The 27,125-nt window shown below is 40.5% G+C and overlaps 1 protein-coding gene across 4 annotated transcripts in view; it reads right to left on the bottom strand.

Annotated features, from left to right (window-relative positions):
* Positions 1–8,835: 8,835 nt before the first annotated feature.
* Positions 8,836–27,125, bottom strand: part of Slc39a8 (solute carrier family 39 (metal ion transporter), member 8) — a 71,691-nt gene continuing 53,401 nt past the window's right edge. For 3 of the 4 annotated variants that reach the window (NM_026228.5, NM_001135149.1, NM_001135150.1), the window contains exons 7-9: positions 13,004–13,211; positions 12,622–12,806; positions 8,836–10,603 (exon numbers count right to left, since the gene is read on the bottom strand). In NM_026228.5, coding sequence (NP_080504.3) covers positions 10,454–10,603; positions 12,622–12,806; positions 13,004–13,211 — 543 coding nt within the window. In that variant the 3' untranslated portion in view covers positions 8,836–10,453. The remainder of the gene's footprint in view (positions 10,604–12,621; positions 12,807–13,003; positions 13,212–27,125) is intronic. The other variant, XM_006501934.3, reaches the window with a different exon arrangement.

Below are 27,125 nucleotides of genomic sequence, written 5' to 3'. Positions count from 1 at the left end.
AGTCATAAGAGCCGCAACATTAAGACTAACAAGAGAAATGGCTTCCAAGGGGAAAGCATCATCCTGTTTCCCAGCGTCCCTGAGACCAATGTGATGCTCTCAGCAGGATGGATATCAGCTGCACCCCCTGGCTTCCTAACTCGTCTGCTAATGGCACAGGATCCAAAACGCATTTTAAGTGACACACTGCATGGGACAGTTCCTGTGTGCATGAGCTATCTAGTCATGTTGCGGGAAATATTAAAAATGAACGAACCGGCTCATTCCCGCACTTGTGCCTCTGCCCTGGCAGCCTATTCACTGGCGGACAATGGCAGACCTGATTCGCTAAGTTCCCACAGGCAGCTCGCTACCATGCCAACCCCCTGCTTCAAAACCCCGCGACCTTTGTGGTATACCTTAGGCAAACCCCCACTTTCTCTCTGGAACCCAGACAAGCCACCGTGTGAAGGAAAACACAACAAAAAACTTAGTTCAGAAGCAACGGTAACTCAGTCGCTGGGCACACAACTAAAATCCTAATTTTGTAAGCCTTATTAAATCTAAATCCTCTGGTGGCAAATCCTGACAGATCCACCATTGAAACCAGGAGACACTCGCAGCTTGTCCTCATGCTATCTTCGTACAAAAGGGCCTCTCTCCTCCTTCCTCTCTTCCTCCATCCAACCCAGAAGTCCCACCTACTCACCCAGTGATTGGCTCCTTTGTTCATTAGGGGATTGGTTTACAAGAAGTCACCTGACTCACTCCTTGTCTACAACCCCTCCGCGAGCGGAATTAGCATCAAACACACAAACAGCACCAGGCCCACGCACAACAAGTCAGAGTGCATAGCCTGTAGAACTATTTCGCTTCTCTCTCTAGAGATCATTCTTCATCTTAGAATGGGTGATGCTGATGGGTTGCCAGGGAATTGGAATGTTATCAATTTGATATTTTAATTAGTCCTTATTTTTTCAACTAGTAGTCCCTTTATAAGGGAATAGCTGTGCATATCTATAAGTAATCAAGGTTTTTAATTCCTCAAAATGTAGCACCACTCTTAATTGGTCTTTCAAAACATCCTAATTACTCTATTTTTTAAAATGGTTTACTTATGCAAAGTAATTAAAGAACATCTGAAAAGTCAGCAAGTCTGTGGCTACCCTAGACCAAGGGTACAGAGACAATGGTCACAGAAGCTGAGGAGAAGCCCTACTGTTGCTAGTTCAGGAAATGGTCCTTTAATGAGCCAAGTGCAGAAAGTGGGAGACAGAGAACTGAGAGCATCCATCAGTCTATCCCGGCAGTAACCTGGTATCATTGTACATATGTCTATTATCTCTAATATGAAGTGAAGTTCAGATTTCCTCTTTTTATTCTAAATGTGGTTTCATTTTTCTAGTAATTCCTGTATCTGTGACAAACTGGAAATAACCTGGGCAGGGCCCTCACCATACATAGGATAAGCAGCTCTGCTTTAGAGAAAGCTTTCTTTTTTAAAATTAAGACACAATTGTACCTATCTAAGGGGTACAATGTCATTCCAATACAGGCGTGGAGTGAAAATGATCAGATATGGTAAGTGCCAAGTCTATCACCTCAGACATTTGACACTCATTTGGGTTCGGACAATACAAATCCTCTGTACTAGTTCTGTTTAAATTTTCAGTTTTTTGTTGCCAATCATGGTCACTATCTTGCTGTCCTAACATTATACCATACTGCTCCTAGCTAGCTTCCCACACCTTAGTATCTTCCCTTCCCACTTACAGGCCCCAACTCTCATCTTCTCAGGCTCTTGAAGGCAACATGGTAGTTTCTACCTCTATGAGATTTAGCTTCCATATGTGAGAGAAAATATGTACTATTTGTCTTCTTGATCTAATTCGTTATGCCTAACATAATGTCCACTTTGCTAAAAATGGCAGGCCCTCATCTTTTGTAAATAGAATGCTGTTCCATTGTAGGAATATGCCATTTCCTCTTTTCCATTTATATGCCAAGAGACACCTCAGATCTTTGTATTTTGTGGATAGTGCTGAAGCTACATACATGTGCACATGTTTCTTGGAGACACTGATTTCAGAGCCTTTGAATAAGCCAAAGTCACTCACTGGTCCTTTGAAAGAGAAGACCTTTTGTGAGCCACAAGGCGCTCAAAAACCTAGTGGAAATCAACCACTGAAATCAATCACTAACCTCATTTTCCATTTTCTCACCAGTCCCCTGTTGTTGTTCCCTATTTGACTAAACAACTGAATATTTTGGACAACTCAGCTTTCTATAAAAATTAAAATATAGCCATTCGATATTCCTTGGTTGAAAATTGTTTAGCTCTGTGCCCCATTTTTTAATAGTGTTATTTGATTCTCTGGAGTCTACCTTCTTGAGTTCTTTGCATATATTGGATATTAGCCCTCTGTCATATGTAGGATTGGTAAAGATCTTTTCCCAATCTGTTGGTAAAGTGTCCTTTGCCTTACAGAAGCTTTGCAATTTTATGAGGTCCCATTTGTTGATTCTTGACCTTAGAACATAAGCCATTGGTGTTCTGTCCAGAAACTTTTCCCCTGTGCCCATATCCTCAAGGCTCTTCCCCCACTTTCTTTTCTATTAGTTTCAATGTATCTGGTTTTATGTGGAGGTCCTTGATCCACTTAGATTTGAGCTTTGTACAAAGAGATAAGAATGGATCAATTTGCATTCTTCTACATGCTGACCTCCAGTTGAACCAGCACCATTGGTTGAAAATGCTGTCTTTTTGCCACTGGAAGGTTAGCTCCTTTGTCAAAGATCAAGTGACCATAGGTGTGTGGGTTCATTTCTGGGTCGTCAGTTATATTTCATTGATCTTCCTGCCCATCTCTATACCAACACCATGCCGTTTTTTATCACTATTGCTCTATAGTATAGTTTGAGGTCAGGGATGATCCTTCAGAAGTACTTTTATTGTTGAGAACAGTTTTTGATATCCTGGGTTTTTTGGGTTTTGGGGGGTTTTTGTTTGTTTGTTTGTTTGTTTGTTGTTTGTTTGTTTTGTTTTGTTTTGTTATTCCAAATGATTTTCAAATTGCTCTTTCTAACTCTCTGAAGAATTGAGCTGGAATTTTGGTGGGGATTGCATTGAATCTGTAGATTGCTTTATTGAATGACTGAGAAGCACCTAAAGAAATATTCAACCTCCTTTTGTCATCAGAGAAATGCAAATCAAAACAACCCTGAGATTCCACCTCACACCAGTCAAAATGGCTAAGATCAAAAATTCAGGTGACAGCAGATGTGGCAAGGATGTGGAGAAAGAACACTCCTCCATTGTTGGTGGGATTGCAAGCTGGTACAACCACTCTGGAAATCAGTTTGGCAGTTACTCAGGAAATTAGACATAGCACTACCTGAGGACCCAGCAATACCACTCCTGGGCATATACCCACAATATTCTCCAACATGTAATCAGGACACATGCTCTACTATGCTCATAGCAGCTTTATTTAGAATAGCCAGAAGCTGGAAAGAACCCAGATGTCCTTCAACAGAGGAATGGATACAGAAAATGTGGTACATTTACACAATGGAGTACTACTCAGCTATTAAAAACAATTAATTTATGAAATTCTTAGGCAAATGGATGAAACTAGAAAATATCATCCTGAGTGAGATAACCCAATCACCAAAGATGTACATGGTATGCATTCACTGATAAGTGGATATTAGCCCAAAAGTTTGGAATATCCAAAATACAATTCACAGACTGCATGAAGCTCAAGAAGAAGGAAGATCAAAGTGTGGGTGCTTCAATCCTTCTTAGAAGGGAGAACAAAATACTCATGGGAGCCAATATGGAGACAAAGTGTGGAGCAGAAACTGAAGGAAAAGTCATCCAGAGACTGCCCCACCTAGGGACCCATCTCATATACAATTACCAAATGCAGGCACTATTGTGGATGCCAAGAAGTGCATGCTGACAGGAGCCTGATATAGCTGTCTCCTGAGAGGCTCTGACAGAGCCTGACAAATACAGAGGCAGATGTTCAAAGCCAACCATTAGACTGAGCACAGGGTCCCCAATGGAGGAGTTAGAGAAAGGACTGAAGAAGTTGAAGGGGTTTGAAAACCCATAAGAAGAACAACAATATCAACCAATTTGACCCCCAGAGCTTCCAGAGACTAAACCACCAACCAAGGAGTACAGATAGAGGTGCCCATGGCTCCAGCCACATATGTAGCAGAGGATGGCCTTGCTGGACATCAGTGGGAGGAGAGGTCATGTGAAGGCTCGATGCCCCAGTGTAGGGGAATGTGAGGGCAAGTAGGCGGAGTGGATGAGTGGGTCGGGGAACACTCTCATAGAAACAGGGGAAGAGGGGATGGGATAGGGGATTTGGGGAGGGGGCACCAGGAAAGGGGATTTATTTATTTGAAATGTAGATAAAGAAAATATCCAATTAAAAAACTCCTAATTTAAAAAAAAATACAGAACAGTGAATAATAGAGCTTTATTTATCGTGATTAATGTTATTTGGGTCTAATATGTGACTGACTAATATCATCACATGCTACTTGTATCATTTATTGACATACTACCGCTCAGCTTTAGACTGACATATCAATACAATCTATGCAACAATGGACAGACTATATTTAATCACCAGCCCTTTAGAAGGAAGCAAGCACCATGGTGAGCTCTCTAGGGCTGGCACTGGTGGGTGTTTCATGAGGAAGGAGCTCTCCTGGTATGCCAATGCCTGGGATCAGCAGCATCTGTGGAAGGACTACGGTTAAATTCTAACAAGACGTGACCTGACAGCATGCATTCCTTCTGGTTCTTCTTAGATCCATCCTGGCCTAGTATTCCAAATAGAATCCATTTCATTGGATTGCTATAGGCACTAAATTTTGAAGAGCATATCTGGAGTAAATAAAAGTCAACGCTGGTTTAATTGTGTACCGTCCTTCGGAACCTGCTTTAGAACTCAGAACTGTCTCACATTTCCAAGATGAAACTAGGGATGCCTGAGGAGTCCTCTGACCCAGGTTGTAAACAGATTCTCAAGTCAACCCAGAGCATACAAAATAGAGATTTGGTTTTGATTAATTGGTTTAATTAAATGATTTAATTAGTTATTCATTATTTATTTATTCTAATAAAAATATTTTCAAGTTTTTATCTACAAACATCATATAACATTACAGATCTAAGTTTTCTTATACAAAAAGCCTATGAATATGGCATACAAATGTTTTAGAATTTATTGCTAATTTCTTCTGATAGCACTTAATGTCACTTAATGTCCTGGACATTCATACTAATCAGATTTCTTTTTAATCCATAAATCATTTTTTATGTTTTCTCAAATTTTACACTAGTCTATTAAAAAAAAACATTTTCAAGGCCAATAAATACCACTCATAATAGACCGAGGCAGAAAAATGAGTACAGATGTGTACAGATAATACTGGATGTAACTGTAGATCTTTTGTCATGGAGGGGGAGAGGCCAGTGAGGAGGCTATCCTCCTTCCCTGAGGTTCTCTTGGGATTGATGGCTGCTGGGAAGGCAAGAGGGTGTTTCTTCAGTGGTGTCACTATCAGCAAGAAGCCTCTGCTTCTGTAACTAAGTCCTCTCCCACGCTCCTAAGGGCAACACGAATTAAACTCATTGGGTCACCAAAAAAATAAGGTGCGAAAGTCGAGGAAGAAGTTGGAAAGGAAATACCTGGGATCAGCAGCAGTGAGAAGGGAATAATGGGGGACACAATCAGAGTACTCTGTGTGTGTGTGTGTGTGTGTGTGTGTGTGTGTGTGTGCGCGCGCGCGCGCGCGCGACAGAGAGAGAGAGAGAGAGAGAGAGAGAGAGAGAGAGAGAGAGAGAGCGCAAAGGTCAAAATACACTGTGCATGTGTGTGAAAAATGACAAAATGAAACTAATTGTTCTACATCGTTAATACATGCTAATAAAAAGAAGGAAAGAGCTGTAATCCTGATCATGGGCTGGAGTGCCCGTGTAAGTGAAGTGCTTACTGTATAAACATGTGTGCCTGAGGTCAGGTCCCAGCAACCACAGGAAAAGCCAAGCAGAGAGGCCCATGGCTGCAATCTCAGAGCTAGAGAGGCAAAGACAGAGAATCTCTGGGGATCGCTGGCCAGTCTAGCTGAGTTGGTGAGCTCCGGGTTTAGTGAGAGACTCTTGTCTCCAAAACAGTGGGTTTGGAGAGGACTGAGGAAGACGACGAACATTAACCTCTGACCCATCCACACACTCAGAACCAGCAGAATGCATGCAAACTGTTTAGAGCCAATCACACACAGAGCAGAAGGATGGCCAATCACACACAGTCATTCTTTACTTTTCCTAATGACAAAATCTTGATTTTTTTTTCTCATAGAAGTGCATCCAACTGAATGCAGAATTGCCTAGTTTCTCTTTTTGACTGGTATATACATGTGACTCATTCTGGTCAGTGGATAGAAGTGGGTATGGTTGGATCTTACTTGTAAAATATTGTTCAGAAAGGAGTGACTAAAGAAACAAGTGTGAACTTTTGCCTTCCTATCCAGTCCTCCTTCCTGCTATGTGGAGTTAAGAGTTCAAAGCCAGATCTCCAGGAGACATCTTAAGATATGAAGCATCTTGGAAGTGAGAGCCACAGTCTATCTGAGACTTTCATTTGTCAGCACAGTAGACAAATAGTAATAGACTCGGTTCCTAGAGCTATTGGGCCCCATGGGCCCCATGTTGCAGCTCACAGCTCTTCTATCAAACTAAGAGAAGACCTCTTAGTTCTTATACATCAAACCCTCATCATGGAGATTCGACCATTTTCTTACAACATCTAAGAGCCACCTTCATAATATCATGTTCTTCTCACCTGTAGACGCCATTAGAAACTATTAAAATGTGGTGGGAGGGAATATGCCTTGTAATTAACAGAATGATATTTGGAGTTTCTAGTTTATCCAGTTTCTTTCACTTTAATTTTATTAGCAGAGTCTCTGGTTCTGAAGGCACAGAGAAATTTAGAGTTTTCAACTAGGAAACCGAATGGACATGAGAACATGCTTTGCGCATCCTTAACATGGAAAGGAAGCTGACAGAAAACCAACCACGGGAATTGCGACCAGTGGTGTAGAAAGAAAACCAAGTATCCATTAAGAATGATCTGTGGTATCGTAGCCAAGAGGATCATTTGAGAATCTCTTGTACGGCAACAGATCTTTCCTAACACAGAAATTGTCTGGAAATCATGGTAACTTCCTGCTAAAATCAAAAGGAGACCTAAAGGAAGATAATGCTGAGAAGAGTTAGGAGAAGCAGGCCATTTAAATGTAGGAAACCAGAAATGCCCAATAGTGCCTAGAGTCTCGCTGAACATCTAGAAATCATTATGACCATACATAGCCTCCAGAGATGCCCAACACTGAGCTCACACATTGGCTACATTCCACTGCTGCTGCGGCAAGAAACCAGGACAGATGAGCAACTGGCAGCTAAGTAAACCTGAGTTATCCTCACTAGCTCTGAGCCATGACACAGCCACACATCCCAACTTGTACAGGTAAAGGAAAGGAACTATTTTCATTAAACAGATTTTGGTTATTATTTAGATATTAGAAGAGGGAGATACCTCTAGAGACTTTTGATGAATTATCATTAATGTCAGGTATCTTCATTCAGGAAAAATAACAGATACTTTATAAAAACTGCTTAAGACTGATTGAACCTGTTTACACTTTACCCATAAGTGGACTTAGGCATCTATTATCTCTTCCACATGAATTTGCAGTTCCAGCCACAATGGGAGCCACACCCTAGTACCATGGCTCTATCAGCTGGCTACCCATCAGCACCTCTAGTGGAAGCTCACCCACTTTGTGAGCTTCAGTTTCCTAAGGTGCTTTGTGACACAGCATTACCATGGTAACAGGATCTTCTACAGTACCCAATAAGTGCCAGGAATTAATACATATTCTTTAAAGTTTAGCAATGAGTAATATACAGTATTTTTTATTTATTCTGGTAGCATCTCTAAAATCTAATGATTATGCTGTCTTAATAAAATGGTGGTTGTAGGTTCTCCTCCAATATCCACTACTCAGTGGCTAGCTAAGTTTGCCATAGTAGGCATGATTTCCATCTTGCTGAGTAAACAAGTCTAACTAGAGAGCTGCTACCAAAGTGAGCCAAACAAGCCAGGAAAAGAGAAAGTAAGCGATGTCCCTCCACGTGTTTTGTTTGAGTTCCTACCTGAGTACCAGTTCTAACTTCCCTCAGTGATGGTTTGTAATCTTCAAAATGAAATAAATCCTTTTTTCTTCAAAAAACTAAGATTATATGGCAAATGCTCCATAGGAAGTATGTTGGCAGGATTATGCTCACTTGAAGAAAGTTAATCAGGATAAAGTAAATGCCATCCCGACTTTCCTTCTGCCTCCAACAAACAATTGCCTCTTGTCTTTAAGTCATCGTCACCCAAAGTCCTTCATTCTCCATGGTAAAGGGAAAGGATGGAGAGCCAGACCCACAAAAAGCAGGCCAAAGAGTCAATCTGCATGTACACTGAGAATCACTAAACTATCTTTTCAAAATATTCTTCCATAAGTCATTTCATTAAAAATACATACAATCTGTACTTTTTAATGTTTTATATATATATGAATGTACTATAGCTGTCTTTAGACACACCAGAAGAAGACATCAGATCCTATTACAGATGAATGTGAGCCACCATGTAGTTACTGGGAATTGAACTCAGGACCTCTGGAAGAGCAGTCTGTGCTCTTAACCACTGAGCCATATCTCCAGCCCACAGCATATACTTTTAAAAAGCAAGGATTGTTAAGCACTGAAACGAAAGGTTATACTAATATAGATTGTGTTTATTGAAATGAAAAATTAGTCTTTGTAGGATTTTTTTGCTAGATATTTTTAAAATAATACAACATCAGTTCTCTACTTGCCTCTCTTCTCATAACACCAGCCACATGATGTCACTCAAAATAAAGACATATTAAGAGAAAAATAACTGACACGGTACATGGTTTCAAAAGCTTTTACTGTTTGGTCAAATAATATTTTTTAATTGTCAGTCATAAAGTGAGAATACACATAAACATATATGTTAAAGTTTATCAAATCTGCACTGTTATTACATGAAAATGTGTTTGGGCTTATAGGAAAACATAATTCCTGAGATAACTTGGCTTCTATTACTAATTCTCATCACTGTCAAATCATCTTTTTTTTAAGTTACTTGGGAGTGTGAATTGAAATTAGGATGTTCAATTCAGACTGATCGTCTACAACGTGCTCAAACACTCAGTGAGCTGTGTGTTTTACGAAAGGTAGAAAGAGTATGCTGAGGTTTTCCATCCAACGGTATACCATATGGGAACAAAGCACACTGCACATAAAAGAAGCCGTCTCTGCTGACTGTCAATCACCCCTAATGAGCACATGCCTCCTCCACCATCAGTCTCTGACACAGCCCAGCCCAGCTGTGATTTTTGCATTTATTGAAATTCCCCCTGCTAAATAATTATGCTCATCTTTTAAAAAGTAAATTGCTCACAATTACATTCAATTTCTCTCTCCCACCCAACATATTCTCCACCATGACAAAGCAATCCCAGAGCATGGCAAGACTGAGTTCTAACCAGTCTCGCATACTCCTCAGGCATTTCTGTTGGCTGGAACCACAGCATAAATCATAGCAAAGCAATTCTGGTCTTCTGCAGGGTGTGTTCAAGCTTATAACTCAGGGACCAAGCCCTGAGCCCAAGCCTTGCTGGGCTAGCAAGCCTTTCATCCTTTCCTAATTCATGTTACTTTGTATTAGCTTTCAAAACAATCCTACAGGTCGCCAACTGAGACATAAAGCTGAACAAACGCTGTGCGCTATCTTTCTGGGGTTCGTTAAGGCACTGGGATCGGTCCTGCATGCACTGGAGCTGTCTGTCTTGATTTTCTTCCTCATTTGATGCACCTGCCTTTAAAAGCAGTCAAACACATTAATTGGAAGAAAACCACTCTGAAAACGCTTGAGGTTTTTGTTGTTGTTGTTGTTGTTGTTGTTGTTGTTGTTGTTTACCCAAGCAAGTTCTGAAACCTTACATGACCCAGATTGTGTTTTTCTCTGGATCTGTATGTCTGCTTGTGAATGCACGTGTTTGCTTCATGATAATTTTCTAATATGCATAAAATATTGAAAACCAGGTATTTACCAAAGGCCCCATACACCAGCCTTTGCAGTCTGAAACCGAAAACCTTTTAAGGAAAAATTTTAACAACAAATTTCACCTATTCTACATATCTGAAACCAGTCATTAGATTCCTTAGCCTTTAGTTGAAAATAATAAAAAAAAAATCTCTTTTAACTAAATAGGATATACTTTTAAAAAAACAAAAATCCCTATGGAGATGTTTCTGTGTTGTTATTAAATGCCTTCCCGCGTTGACGTTATACTCCACTTCCGGCTACTGCAATTCGATGTCTCCTGCGTACAAGGTGATGAGCAGGATGGCAGTGAAGCCGGTTAACATCCCTGCATTCTGGATCATGAAGAAGGTGAAATCCGTTTGTCTTCCAGTTACTTTTTCTCTCAGCATGTCGTTCATCTCTGGAAACTAGAAGACACATTATTAAATGGCTGTCGCCATCTTGTGGTGAATCCTGAAATGCTCGTCTGGGGTTTCTGCACAGGAGCTGAGCATTTCTTTCATTTGGGACTGGATCGTACCAATCAATGTTTTGCTTCAGGTATTGAGGAATCCTAGTATTCTGCGGCATCCACGGTAAAACTATCGAAAGGTCACACAGCCAGATAGAATGTACCTGGCTTGATGCGTTCTCTCCTCAACTCTCTTCCCATATACAGCTGTCTACACCTCAAATTTTAAGGAATTCAACCCGGTGGGTTTCACCCTCAGGCACGCATTTCTGTTTACTTCCGTTAGCCCTTACTATACTATACTATACTATACTATACTATACTATATTCTGCTTCATCCCCATTAGATATGCTATTGTTCCTCTTATCTCATAGTATTTTTAAGTATGCCATGTTTTACTTTGTTGTTTCTTGCTTAGCCCAGGCTGCCCTACTATGTCACTATGTCACTATGTAACTAATGACGATCTTGGACTTAATAATCACCCTGCCTTGTGCCACCACAGAGTTGGTGAAGTGTTGGGTTTTTTTCTTGTTAGATGGTGACATTTTTGTTTGCTTAAATTCTGACTTTGCTCCTCTGGAGAGAAACACTTATGGAAACCGCTTCCCCGCCCATCTCATAATTTTTCCGGGCTGACTGGAGGGGAAAAACATTTGTGTAACTGACTGAACCTGTTCTTTGAAGTAGCTTTCTTTACTGTTCTGGTTTCTCCATTGTGCTTGCTCTTTCCTCCCAGAGCGACAAGATTTTTTAATAAATTGTGTATTGGTCCAGTGTTGAAGATTATAATACTTTCATTATAGTGAAAACAGATAAAAATCCTAGGTGTTTTTAGTAAATAAATAAATGTTCATTCTCAGCCACAGCATCCACTGCAAAGGTTACACAAGGGGACATGTATGTCCTGTTTTAGAAACACAAATTGCATGATGTGTTATAAATGCTGTGGTACCCTGGATGCAGCCATGCCAGGGATCTTCAGACTCCAGAGGCAGGTCAGAGAACTGGCGTGAAGTTCTTACAGGGAAAAAGTTGGTGACATCTCTAACATGAGGAAACTACTATGTCACATAGGACATCACCTGTATCGCTTCCATAAAGGTACCAACTTTGATAGAACTTTTTTGTGTCATGGGAAGAAATGGCCATCTGGAATAAAGACAATGTGCAAGGTAATTCTGGGCAGAAAAATGTAAGTACTGTGGGGGTCTAAGAGCTAAATCCTGCCTTTTTTAAGGGTCTTTGATGAACAGCAAACTGGGCCAGACACTTACAGTTTGGAGCTTGTAATCCAAAGGAAAGATGTTATTAAATTATACGTAATACATTAATTTCTAAATATAACCCAAATACTCTTTTTTATACTCTGACACTTCATTCTCTAGAAATCTGTCCAAGGTATGCTTGAAAACACACAGGGTATTTTTCTCTACACACACACACACACACACACACACACACACACACAACCTACAGACATAAATAATACTGACTCAAATATATATTTATTGTCCAATATTAATTTCTACTTAATTTAGTGTAATATTTTAGCTTAACTTCAAAAGTTTTCAGTGTGAATCACTTTGAATAAAAAAAGTATTTCGTCTACCAAGTTATTTATTCTTCTAAATGTGACATTCTTATGCAACTGATGGGTCAGGCCTACTATAAGAGAAGACGGGTTTAATTCATCACATATTAAAAGGAGTCCTTAGAAAGTAGCTCCCACTATTAAAAGTGCTTACTTTATCCATAAGATCAGTCATCAAAGAATCAACGACAGCCATTCCAAGCTACTGTTAGCACAGGTTACTCACAAAGCGAGAGACGCTGGGCCAGAAAAGGTCTGGATCCCCAGCCTTGAAGACCTTGAAGCCAGTGGGAGGCCGAAGGCTGCCCTTCAGCTCGAAACCCAGGCTCTCATTTGTAAAAATCAAAGTAACACAAAATAAAATACTTGAATCTCTTACCATATCTGCCAGAGAAATGTAGAGGAACATGCCTCCAGCGAGTGCAAATATAATATTGGGAGCAAAATTGTTGCCCACCAAAATGCCGAAAGCTAGTCCCACGTAGCAGGAACACGCGGAGAGGAAGTTGAACAGCAAGGCTTGCCGGGTGCTCATTCCTGCATTGAGCAAGATCACAAAGTCCCCTGGAAGAAGAGAATATCAAGTGAGTTGTGCCTCCTTCTGTTTTGGAATAATAATAATAATAATAATAATAATAATAATAATAATAATAATTAAAAAAAAAAAACTTCCAACAACAGATCATTCATCTCCGTGTATGATTAGGGTCTGCCCAGTCTAACATTCGACCGCCCCTTGCCCTGTGCCCTGAGGTGCTCACCTAACTCATGAGGAAACTCCTCACACAGGATCGCTATGGACGTACTGAGCCCCTGAAGAAGAGACAAAGTACAAGATGCCCCAATCGCCAAGCCGTCGATGAAATTGTGGAGGGCATCACAAAGCGTGATCATCCAGGCAATTGTTCCTATTTCTGACAGTTTGGGCCCCTTCAGACAGGTACATGAGCTTGGCTCTGTTTTTCCATCCTGTAAAAACAGCAGGAAAAAAAAAAACAAAACATGATATCCAATATTGCTTGAACATTCAAGAAATCCAGAGAACAAAGAAATAGGTTATGTCCCAGGGGAGACAAATTGTTCCAACTAAAAGTCACTGGTAGTGTATGTGAAACCCTAACAACATATCACAGAGGGGAGAATGCTTACAAAGGGACAGATGAAATGAATCACTTGACACACCTTGAATGAGCCACATAGCAGATGTTTTTTTTTAATTACCCATTTTCTTCATTTACATTTCAAATGCTATCCCAAAAGTCCCCCATATCCCCCCCCCACAATTCCCCTACCCACCCACTCCCACTTCTTGGCCCTGGCGTTCCCCTGTACAGGCATATAAAGTTTGCAAGACCAAGGGGCCTTTCTTCCCAATGATGGCTGACTAGGCCATCTTCCATAGCAGACATTTTAAATTGGTGGCCTTGTAAATCAATCCTTTGACTTGCATGAACAAATCCTTACAACTGCCTTCCTAAGATGTAACAGATATTAACCTAGGAGTTTGATACATTTGCACATCTAAAAGTTATTCAAAGACTAAAATGAAAGTCATCTTCGTATTACCATTTAAATACGGCATCAATTATTAAAGCACAATGACATCAGGAAACGTTCATTCCACTTCCCATGTCACTGTGTGACCATTAGCAGATTAATCTGTCCGTTTCTGAAGCGACTATACAATGATCCATTTGTTCCTCAGCAACTCGCCAAGTTGACTGCGTTCTGGTTACTGTGCCAGGTGCTCTAGATCTCTGTGAGTCTTAGATATTCTATGAAGTGTGATAAGCACAGGCTTGCCTTAACACCAACATTTACTTGATTTTAAAATAACAATAAAAATAGAAAAATCCTCCAGCAGGATTTTCAAGTGAGGATTTTTTTGTGAGAATTTTGAGTTCCATAAAATCAACAGTTTTTAAAGACCCCAATGATAAACACCTGCTAAAGCACTTTGCAGAAGAAGGTAGTACAATGTAAACTTGACTGTGAATACAAAGCAGTTTGCACCTAACTAGAGAACATTTTGTTCCCAAGTCTTCTCCCCATCTCTATCTAAGTGTCCAGTCAGAGTATTTGTTGAGCAGCTGCAATTTCTCAAATACTGTGAAGACTGCTATGGGAAAGTCAAGTCTCTGTCTTTGAGAGGCATATCTGCATTAGAGAAATGAAGAAGAAATTTTACAGGCTGAGTTGTTTAAAGCTGCACAATATATAGCCAACAGAGAGGGACTTTTTTCAGAGTGTCTGTCTGAGAGCATTAGCATATATTCTAATGTTGCTTCTTTGCTAAAGACACTGTGGCATCCTTCTTTCACAACTAAGTATAGGTCTTAGAATACATCATTTAACTGTCTACATGGTGGAAATCTGAGTCTTTGGAGGAATGTTTTTCATTTAAAAATGTAGTCAAAAAAATCATCCAGAACAAATAGTCTTTTACTCTACAACAGTGTTTCTCTTCCTAATGATGCAGCCCTTTAATATACAGTGTCCTTTGCCTTTCAGAAACTTTGCAATTTTATAAGATCCCATTTGTCAATTCTTGATCTTAGAGCATAAACCACTGTTGTTCTGTTCAGGAACTTCTCCCTTGTGCCCATGTCCTCAAGGCTCTTCCCCCACTTTCTTTTCTATTAGTTTCAGTGTATCTGGTTTTATGTTGAGGTCCTTGGTCCACTTAGACTTGAGCTTTGTACATGGAGATAAGAATGGATCAATTTGCATTCTTCTACATGCTAACTGCCAGTTGAACCAGCACCGTTTGTTGACAATGCTGTCTTTTTCCCAATAGATAGTTTTAGCTCCTTTGTCAAAGATCAACTGACCACAGGTATGTGGGTTCATTTCTGGGTCTTCAATTCTATTCCACTGGTCTACCTGCCTTTCACTGTACCAATACCTTGCAGTTTTGTTTTGTTTTTTTATCACAATTGCTCTGTAGTATAGCTTGAGGTCAGGGATGGTGATTCCACCAGAAGTTCTTTTATTGTTGAGAATAGTTTTCACTATCCTAGGGTTTTTGTTATTCCAGATGAATTTGCAAATTGCTCTTTCTAACTCTATGAAAAATTGAGTTGGAATTTTGATGGGGATTACATTGCATCTGTAGATTGCTTTCAGCAAGATGGCCAGTTTTACTATATTAATCCTGCCAATCCATGAGCATGGAAGATCTTTCCATCTTCTGAGATCTTCTTGGATTTCTTTCTTCAAGGACTTGAAGTTCTTGTCATATAGATCTTTCACTTGCTTAGTTAGAGTCATACCAAGGTGTTTAATAATATTTGTGATGATTGTGAAGGGTGTCGTTTCCCTAATTTCTTTCTCAGCCTTTTTATCCTTTGAGTAGAAGAAGGCCACTGATTTGTTTGAATTAATTTTATATCCAGCTACCTTGCTGAAGTTGTTTATCAAGTTTAGAAGTTCTCTGGTAGAATTTTTGGAGTCACTTAAGTATACTATCATATCATCTGCAAATAGTGATATTTTGATTTCTTCCTTCCCAATTTCTATCCCTTTCACCTCCTTTTATTGTCTAATTGCTATGTTTAGGACTTTGAGTACTATATTGAATAGGTAGGGAGAGAGAGGGCAGCCTTGTCTAGTCCTTGATTTTAATGGAATTGCTTCAAGTTTCTCTACATTTAGTTTGATGTTGGCTACTGGTTTGCTGTATATTGCTTTTACTATGTTTAGGTATGGACCTTGAATTCCTGATCTTTCCAAGACTTTTATATCATGAACGGTGTTGAATTATAAGGGCAACCAACAGATAGGGAAAAGATCTTTGCCAACCCTACATCCAATAGAGAGCTAATATCCAATATACAAAGAACACAAGATGTTAGACTCCAGAGGACCAAATAGCCCTGTTAAAAATGGGATACAGAGCTTAAGAAAAGATTCTCAATTAAGGAATACCAAATGGCTGAGAAGCACCTAAAGAAATATTCAACATCCTTAGTCATCAAAAAAATGCAAATCAAAACAACCCTGAGATTCCACCTCACACCAGTTAGAAGGGCTAAGATCAAAAACTATGGTGATAGCAGATGCTGGCAAGGATATGGAGAAAGAGGAACACTCCTCCATTGCTGGTGGGATTGCAAGCTTGTACAACCACTCTGGAAATCAGTCTGGAGGTTCCTCAGAAAATTGGACATAGTACTACCTGAGGACCCAGCTATACCACTCCTGGGCATATAGCCAGAAGATGCTCTAACATGTAATAAGGACACATGCTCCTCTATGTTCATAGCAGCCTTATTTAGAATTTCGAGAAGCTGGAAATAACCCAGATGTCCCTCAACAGAGGAATGGATACAGAAAATGTGGTACAAAGGAGTACTGCTCAGCTATTAAAAACAATTAATTAATGAAATTCTTAGACAAATGGATCGAACTAGAAGATATTCTGAGTGAGGCAACCCAATCACAAAAGAACACACATGATATGCATTCACTGACAAGTGGATATTAGCCCAGAAGCTCGGACTACCCAAGATACAATTCACAGACCACATGAAGCTCAAGAAGAAGGAAGACCAAAGTGTGGATACTTTGGTCCTCCTTAGAAGGGGGAACAAGTTCATAACAGCCCTATTTATAATATCCAGAAGCTGGAAAGAACCCGGGTGTCCCTAAACAGAGGAATAGATACAGAATATGTGGTACATTTACACAATGGAGTACTACTCACCTATTAAAAACAATGAATTTATGAAATTCTTGGGCAAATGGATGTATCTGGAGGATATTATCCTGAGTTAGGTAACCCAATCACAAAAGAAGTCACTTGATATGCTCTCACTGATAAGTGGATATTAGCCCAGAAACTAGAATACCCAAGATACAATTTCCAAGACACAAGAAAATCAAGAAGGAAGACCAACGTGTGGATACTTCATTCCTCCCTAGAATACGGAATAAAATATCCATGGAAGGAGTTGCAGAGACAAAGTTTAGAGCTAAGACGAAAGGATGGACCATCCAGAGACTGCCCCACCCGGGGGTCCATCCCATAATCAGCCACCAAATGCAGACACTATTGCACACACCAGCAAGATTTTGCTTTAGGGACCCTGATATAGCTGTCTCCTGTGAGGCTTTGCCAGTGCCTGGCAAATACAGAAGTGATGCTCACAGTCATTTATAGGATGGAACACAGGGCCCCCAATATATGTGCTAGAGAAAGTATCCAAGAGCTGAAGGGGTCTGCAACCCTATAGGTGGAACAACACTATGAATTAATCAGTAACCCTCAGAGCTCTATATGAAGGTTATATGCAGAGTCTCTAGCTGCATATGTAGCAGAAGATGGCCTAGTTGGCCATCATTGGGAAGAGAGGCCCCTTGGTCTAGCAAACTTTATATGCCCCAGTACAGGGGAAAGCCGGGGCTAAGAAGTGGGAATGAGTGGGTAGGGGAGCAGGGCGGGGTAGGGTATAGGGGAATTTTGGGATAGCATTTGAAATGTAAATGAAGAAAATATCTAATAAAAATGTGGGGGGGGAAAAAAACAAAGAAGGGGGAACAAAATACCCATGGGAGGAGTTCAAAGTGTGGAGCAGAGACTGAAAGAAAGGCCATCCAGGGATTGCCCCTCCGGGGGATCCATTCCATATACAGTCAGTCACCAAACCCAGACACTATTATGGATGCCAACAAGTGCTGGCTGACAGAAGCCTGATATAGCTGTCTCCTGAGGGGCTTTGCCATTGCCTGACAAATACAGAGGTGGATGCTCTCAGCTAACTATTGGACTGAGCACAGCATCCCAAATGGAGAAACTAGAGAAAGGAAGGACCCAAGTTTCTGAATAGGTTTGCAGCCCCATAGTAGGAACAACAATATGAACTAACCAGTACCCCCAGAGCTCCCAGGGACTAAACCACCAACCAACGAGTCCACATGGAGGGACCCATGGCTCCAGCTGCATATGTAGCAGAGGATGGCCTTGTCAGTCATCAATGGTGAGTAGGAGCCCTTGGTCCTGTGAAGTCTCTATGCCAGTGTAGGGGAATGCCAGGGCCAGGAAGAGGGAGTGGGTAGGTTGGTGAGCAGGGGGAGCAGGGAGGAGATGAGGGTTTCCGGAGGGGAAACCAGGAAAGGGGTTAACATTTGAAATATAAATAAAGAAAACATCTAATAAAAAAAGAAAAAATATATACAGTTCCTCATGTTCCCAACCATAAAATTATTTTGTGGCTGGTTCATAACCCTAATTTTGCTACTGTTATGAATTATGATGTAAATATATGTGTTGTGCAATAGTCTTAGGTGACCCTTGTGAAAGGGTCATCTGCCCCCCTCAAGGGGTCATGACCCACAGATTGAGAGCATCTGCTCTACAAGGAGAGAGTCATTTGTAGTCACCATCTTCATCCTTGCTGTTGTTGTTATGAAGTAGTGACCACAAAGTCAAATGGCTTGAGTAGGTCCCAGGCCCTGCTTTAAGCACCTTATATATTTAATTTACCTCAAAAAAATAAATCTGAGGTAAGAAAAACTATTATAATTTCTGTAGAGTGAAAGAAATTAAAGTGGAAAAGTTAGTGAATTTACCTGGAGGTGAAAACAAAGCTGGGTGTCCCCTTTGGCACAGTGGTCACTGACTGATGGCTAAGGAGGGAGGGGAGTCTCCTCTGTGGTGAACCCTAAAAGCACTTCCTATTGAGAATTCTTCCTGAACTCTTAGCCCCAAAACTCTTCTCAACACTTGCACAGAGAGAATGCCATCTTCTCTTTAGACTAGGTCTTCTTATTTCATACCTGTATTTTAAGTGCGTGACAAATGAATGTTAATGAGCTTCGGTGAAAGTGGACCTTGAGTCAGGAAGCAGTGACTGCTCACCTGAAACAAAGGGCGCCATGGGGAAAGCCACAGAGAAAGTGAGCTGGGTGTGGTAAACACGTTGCCCAGTTACACTTAATAGGACAGAGTTGAATTCCAGCAATTGCTTCACTTCCCCACTTGGCTTACCTCACCACTCTTATGCTTATGATTTCCTTATTTCTTGTGATGATTTAGGGAAAAATATGCAAGATCGAGCCTCGGAAACCTACATGCAAGGTGACTCTGCAAACACCTTTGATTCTACAAAACAAATGGCACTGATAAATCCAGCATGACCCTCTTGCCTGCACACACAGGCCTCACTGGCCTTGTTCATTATACTTCCTTCGAGCTCTGTGTGCTCAGGTCTCAAATTAGACCGTTGAGAAAGTTAGGGGCCATACATTGTTAATCGCTTTGCAACAAACCAAAGTCACCCAGGAGGCAAACAATTGCCGTTCTTTCATAATTCACCCAGAGTAAATCACTAAGGAGAGACCACTGAAAAAGCTAACCACACTAGTGGATTTTCCTCTCCTGATCTTCATTTTTAAACTTTTGCTTAGTGCTACAGTTGCAAACCTGCTGCTATCACTTGCTTGCTTGGTTCCTTGTCTGCTTTTATTCTTCAAGATGACTTTGCAATCCTCAGCCACGATAAGGCTAAGGCCTAGTTTTAAAAGACTGTGAGCCCAGGATCTACAGCTGCGTTCAGGGTGGGGGTCGGGGTACTGAGCAGATTGACACTCTGGGCTTCAGCAAGACTCTTTTGTTTCCCACAAATCTTTTATTTAATTTTTTTAATTGAAAACAGATTCTTCTTTCCTATAATACATCCTAGCCAGAATCTCCCTCCCCTCTTCTCCTAGTCAACCTCGAGCTCCGCTCTCTCCCAAGGTAACTCCCCCTCCCTTTTCCTTAAGAAAGGAGCAGACATCCAAGAGACAACCACCAAAGCATAACTAAACAAGATACAATAAGACAAGGCAAAAGCCTTCATATCAAGATTGGCCAAGGCAACCTAATAGGAGAAAAAGAGTCCCAAGACCTGGCAAAATAGACAGAGACATACCTGCTCCCACTGTTAGGAGTCCCCCCCCCCCGAAAAAAAATACCAAGCTACACAACTGTAACATGTGCAGAGGACCCTGCAGGCCCCGTGCTTGTAGCTTCGGTCTCTGTGAGCCCTTATGAGCCCTGCTTAGCTAAGTCAGTGGGCTGTGTTCTCCTGGTGTCCTTGACCCCTCTACTTAATGCCCGTTATTTGATAGATGAATGCAAATGAAATCAGACAAAATGTAGAGTAATCTGAATGAGGGTCGGAAGAATATCACTCCCCGAAATTATGAATGCAGATGGGAGTCTAAGGAGACACCACTGGACACAAGCTGAAGAGGAGGAAGAAGTTAATCCCAGCACTCGAGAGGCAGAGGCAGGCGGATTTCTGAGTTCGAGGCCAGCCTGGTCTACAAAGTGAGTTCCAGGACAGCCTGGAACACAGAGAAACCCTGTCTCGGAAAAAAAAATGCACATATCAGGTGGTTCCCTAGGGGAACAGCTTCAGTAATGCACATGAAGTTGAAGCGGGAGAAGAGGCATGGAAGGGCAAGGAGGGAGCAAGAAGGCAAGTGTGGAGGAATGTGAGGAAGAAAGAGGGGGATAAGGAGGAGGAAGACAGGAGGTGACAGATAAAAGAGGAAGGGACGAGACTAAAAGGGTAGCAGGAAGTGAGAAGGAGATGAGGAGAGGACAAAGAGGTCATGGCTGTCTTCCAGAAGAATACCGATCACATAAATATGGCTCTCCCCTCCATGAAAGACTTTGGAAATTCCTATTTTTCCACATGCAAACATGTCCAAAACACAATGTGAGAATAAAAACAATAAAACTGTGTTTTATAGAAAGGTGGATACCTTTCTAAAAAGTCCTTAATAGACTAAGAACAAATATATTTGAATATATATATATATTCACATACATACAAACATACATACATACATACATACATACATATAAATTCTCATCATAATGCTCTTTGGCAGAAAATGCTGGGGATGCCATTTGTAAAAACATCTTTATATTTTCTAGATATTCTATACATTTTTATGATTTGCATATATTTTTTTAATATGGTGAAAAAGAAAAGAGTGGAGCCATGGTTGGGGGTAGAGACATGGAGGGGGAGAATTCCAAATGGGCATTGTAGATCCTTGAAGACTTGAAAGACCCTACTGCTAACTAGAAGGGTTCTGGTAGCAGGCTGCCTGCAAGGCTTGCTATGCATGAAGGAAAGAGCGACTGTCCCGCTAGAGCAACCCTAGTTTGATTTATGTTTCCAGTTAGCACACATGACATGAGCCAGGATCTGCAAACAGGTTTCTATGGTTTATTGCCTGTAAAGTTTATTGGCGAGAAGACAAAGACAAACAACCATTCTAGAGAAAGGTTAAATTTTGTATTCCTGTGCTGCATGAAGTCAAAAAGGAACGTAACAACCTACAGAAAATTACATTGGTAACAAAAGGGTCTAGATGTCAAGAAATGAAAACTATGTAAATAAAGGTAAAAAAAAATACAATGTGTCCTTGAATGGAAATTAATATAACATAAGTAACAAACTGGAGTTGACAGACATCAACTTTAAACAAAGGGTGGCTTAAGAAAAGCAGTTTGAGCCAGGCGTTGTTGTGCACACCTCTAATCCCTGCAAGCAGGAGGCAGAGGCAGGCACATCTCTGTGAGTTCAAGGCCAGCCTAGTCTACATAAAGAATTGCAGGCAAGCTAGGGTGACATAATGAGGCCCTGTCTCTAAAAGTTAAAAAAAAGAAAACAGAAAAACAAAACAAAACAAAACAAAAACAAAAACTAGGAAGGACGTAAGCCAGTGCTGTAGGAGAATGGTTTGACCCTCTCTAATTCATTCTTCTTCCCAAGGTGTCCTGGGAATGCATCTCCTTTCTCTGCATGGATCATCTGCCTGTTTACTTAGCCTCTTGAAGACAGGTGACCAAGTCACCTTGTAAGAGCTGCCAAGGACCTCACAACTCCAGCTCTGGTAAAGGTCTGATCTCATAAGTTAACAGGAACCAGAAAGTTACAGACTCTGGGAGGGAACGTGAAAAGAATTGTTGTCCTATCCATCCACAGTACTTCACAATTTATATATAAAGCAGGTCTGCTGCTAGCATCTGCATCTTCCCCTGGTCATTACAACACCCTCAAGACTGAAACCACACACATTTCAGTATTTTCATTTTGGAGACACAGAGAATGACCATCTGAGATTAGAAGCAAGATGCTCAAAAAAAATCACACAGTAGTTATGGGGTCAGACTACTTAATAATTCATTGAGTACAGTATCTGTTCCACAGCAGGAACTGTGTTAAGTGAGGTTGTAAATATAAATAAAAGAACCCTCATTTCGTTGCAATTCATAGCCCAGAAAGGAGCATTCAGAATTAGCACTACAAGCATATGATAAATAGCTCAGAAATGACTCAACTCCTCTTCTGCCTCCTCCTCCTCTCTCTGAATATGACTCCTGAAATGTTTGGGTTTTTTGTTTTTGGTTTGGTTTTTGTTTGTTTATTTGTTTTTTTGGTTTGTTTTGTATTTCCACTTGCCACTGGGGAATCCCTACAGAAAGGAAAACAGGAGAAGTCACGTTTTTATTCTTCCAGTTTCTTTGTGTACTCTGCCCACCTCAAGCTGTCTGTATCCCTCAAATGAAGACCACAGTTTCTCTTATGACAACTCTCCTTTCAGGCTCCAGCAGGCCTCTTTGATGTTTATTCACTTCGTTGTGCCACTATTTCCTACTGGAAATCATTGTAGCTGGAAATACCATAGGAAATCAGATCCCCCCCCCAAAAGGAAATGTTAATTTGCTTTTTTCATAAGATTCAAAGTTGAGAGGAAATAGAAGGAGAGCTACAGATCAGGAATATTACATTTCCAAGGGAAGAAAAGAATACAGTCTCTGCAAAGTTCAGGTTCTAGTACGTCCTGACCCTTGGTCCTGATGACCTTTCAGAACCAGTAAAATTGGAAGAGACGATAGCATTCAGAGATGCTACAAAAGATCTTCTGGCAAACTGTGGTCTATCAATCATACACAGACTTCTAGGATTTTAGAGTAAAACAATACCCTCTTTAGCATTAGATGTTGGTTGGTGGGTCCTTACAGAAACTCATCTCTGGCCATAGAAAACCCAGTAGATGCAGGATCATGTGTAACTAACTGGCTATAATCTGATCCAGCAAAGTTTAAAATTTGATATTCACAACTTTGTTCCATTTTTAAACTAATGTGCACCTAAAGAAGAGGTCCACTCGGATCTTGAAGATGCATGCATGTGAGTTATAGTCCCAGATGATTCAGTCTTATGACATTTCACCCTAATTAGCTCTTTTCCCTCAAAACAAAGCTTCAAAAGGAGCTCCCACCAGCCAGCTCACTGTGTCAGATCTGTGAGTGTGTCAGCACCAGCCAGTCTTGCAAGCTTGACCTGAGACACAGCGATAAAGGGCAACCCTCCAAGTTAGAAGGAATTTGGATGCAATGCCTGATTCTCTACTCCCTACAAAGGAGTGGGTCTGAGGTCTCATACTACATAAACCCGGGTGGAACTTTTCAAAGACAAAACTGGAAAATTGGTAGTGAAGATGCCTGTAATGAAGTGTTAAGGGTGGGGTTCTTAGTAAACCCATGGCACAAGGCTAATTCTCTTTGCCTAAATCTCATAAAGGAGAACCCAGAGGACAGCCTTCACAATAAAGTGAACAAAATCTGATTACAATTGTCATTCTGTGTCTTTCAATAGCCATCTTGATATTTGCTTAATGAGTCCACATAGAAAAAAAATGCCAGAAGAGTAGGGAAAGAGGTTATTAATGGCTTCAACACCCTCTTCCTCTACAGAGGTGATCTGGCTTTCCAGAGTTCAAGAAAGGCCCAACCTGTGGAAAGCCAAAATGGCATGAAGCTCCCCTGCCCAAGAACAACATGGCCCAGCTAGCTGTGTATGGCTAGGACATACCCTAGCCCCCTCTCATTGTGAGGGGTACTCACTCATTAGACTCACAAAGATAGACTTGTTTGATACATGCCTTCTTTGCTGCCAATACTTGTGCAAGTAGTATCTTTTAGAGGTTTATATAGCGCACCAAGGTCATCTGTAAAAATGGCCTCCATACTGGTTTCCAGCAAAAGAAGGAACACAATCAATTCATTCATACAATGTGTAGTTTGGGTCACTTAGTCCCCATAGAAGCATCCGGATGGAACCGTGGTGAAAAGTTCAGTTAGAATGCAAGCCAAGGGACCAACACAGTTACCATGCTGTCCATAGAGTATGGACAAATGCCTCCTGTCAGCAGATTCATTCACACACACACACACACGTGTGTGTGTGTGTGTGTGTGTGTGTGTATACATATACATATATATTGTGTAATATAGTATTATTATATACATATATGTGTATGTACATATATACATATATATGTATGAATGTGTGTTTATATATATATATGTGTGTGTGTGTGTGTGTATACATATATAGATATATATTTAACTCTATCACAGAGAATTCACAGCTTCAGGAATGGTTGTAGTATGCTACAAAGTCCAGTTATCCTGAGTTAAGAGCCCTCCCCCGATGGGGTTCATGTGACTAAATTTTGGGGTCACAAAAAAATTGGCAACAGTGAATGATTTTTGTACGTCCTATTACTAAAAATCAGATGAGAAATGAATCGTAGGTGTTTTTACAGTGTTCCCCTGCTTTGATCACGTGACAGCCTTGATTCTGAACTCTTGTGTTCTCAGCACCACTCATGTGATCATACTATGACATTAGCCACGCCTATGAACAATATTTCTGCTTTTATAGAAACATTAATAGTTTAATTATGGAAAACAAAGACATTTAATATTTTTTCTACTGTCACTCCTCAGTATATTTTGGTTTGTGTTATATTCAAGTGTTTGATTTGTAAATTGCTATTTGAATTGCTGATTGCAGTTTTCACAATAAATCATTTCGTGAATTTTGATTTGGGATTAGCAAAAACAAACCCCCAAAAATCTGAAATAGCATTAAATGTGTTCCTTTTATTTTTTTCAAAAGTATTTATATTAAGTAATGTATTTGGCATTTGCAATCAAAATATTAATCAACTCTAATAAATGTTGAAGGTGATCTTTGCCCTACAGCACCAAACACTCAGCTAAGATTGGATACTTAATGCAAAAATAAGCAAGCACGTCCATCTCATTTACAAGCACACTTGCTTTTGTCTTTAATGAGTGGTGAAATTATACCTGTCCAAAAGATGTCTGAAAATATTTTTATGAATTAATATCAGTAAATGCTTTGTTTGCATGCTTATTTGATACACCTGTATTTCTAGAATCACGTAAAAATTTTCCCATTGAAAAAGGATCACAGAAAACAGCCCTGATAATAAGATGCACACCTTTACCTCTGGCTATAGGTGAGAGCAGCCAGTCTTAAATTAAAATTCAAAGAATTCTTACTACCCATTGAACTTGGTGATTTTGAAAGGCTTACTGCTTAAGGGACTGATGATTGCATCAGGAAACATCATTTTCTACTTTCCTACTGGGTGGAAGCCAGCAGGTAGATGAAGTCACTACACTAGTTCCAGGGAGAATTAATATCCTGATACAGAATGAGACAGAAATCATCCTTAGAACCCAGGGAATTTGGAGAGACTGCTCTCAATACTCCCGGCAGTCTTTGCTCAAGGGAAAACATCCCAATAAAAACAAGACCACCAAGGGCTCAGTTCTGAAAGAAATGAAGGTTTGGGATGCCAGATCTGAAAATGGTCCCTGCCACGTGAGGTGATGGCAGACACTGTGGTAAACATGGATTTAACTGGAAATGGGAAGCTATAGCTATCATCCTAGAGTGATACCCAACTAGGAGAGTGATGGGCAGTTAAAATTAGTGCTTCTCACTTGCCTCTTTTCCACTCCCTCCTTCGCCACCCTAAATGAAGAACATTGGTGGTCGTCAGCAGATCAGTTGAAGGCTACAATGATCTTCATATGACGTCATGCAGAGAGACAGTGAGAGTTGGAGGTGTTCTGTCCATCTGCTGTACTGTCCAACCACATAAAGAATAAGAATAGAAGCTCACAGAAAAAGAAGGCAGAAACTCACAGGTTTCATTCACTTACCCAATTCAGATACTCTGCATGCCTGTTTTACCCCAGCCCTGTGCCCCATGACACCTGTATGGTTGTCATGCCTCTAGCTTCCACTTGCCTCCGTAGAAGGAGTTCACACATACAATCAGAGGGAAAGGTGAGACAAGGTGGGAATGCTTTTCCTCTGGCTCCCTCCTTGAGAAGCAATATGGCTTAGCTATGTATGCCTCTAATTAACAATCACTGCTTCACTTACAGTGGACTCTTGAGACTAGAGCCTTCCACCTCCAGTACCTTCCTACTTCTCTGGTTCTTAGACTAACCTCTGTAGACTATTAACGCCTCTAGCTCAGCCTCATGCTCCTGTGCCTCCCTGTGCAGACCACTTCTTCCATCCCCAAGTTCTGTGAATTGTCTCTGTCCCTTCTGTTTATTTTTTATCTTCATCTAAATGCTTCGTTTTCTTTCTGGAGTGGGAGGTCTAACTCCATGCCCAACATAGCGCTCACAAATAGCATATGCACCATGACACATATTTTAGTAAAAAAATAAAACCTTGGTAAATAGGCACAAAAGATTATAAAGTATTAAAGGCATTCTAAAATGTATAATATTCAAACATTTTGTTGTTATGGCTAGGGTTTCTAGTGATTTCAATGTTTGTATTTTACAGCTAAGGAGTCCTTCCTCGGCTCACTGTCACCAAAGTGAAATTTCATGTTAAGTCAGGAGAAATTAATTCTGTTATTAACACATACAGCCAACTAGAATTCAAATGCATTAAGTTGACAGGAAAATGTGGTTTCAGGAAAAATCTCAAAGCTACTTCTACAACTCCTTATGGTAATGAAAATAACTGT

Source organism: Mus musculus, chromosome 3 (genome assembly GCF_000001635.26).
Source record: "Mus musculus strain C57BL/6J chromosome 3, GRCm38.p6 C57BL/6J".
In the NCBI taxonomy this organism is placed as follows: domain Eukaryota; kingdom Metazoa; phylum Chordata; class Mammalia; order Rodentia; family Muridae; genus Mus; species Mus musculus.
This window is presented reverse-complemented; position numbering and strand designations above follow the sequence as displayed.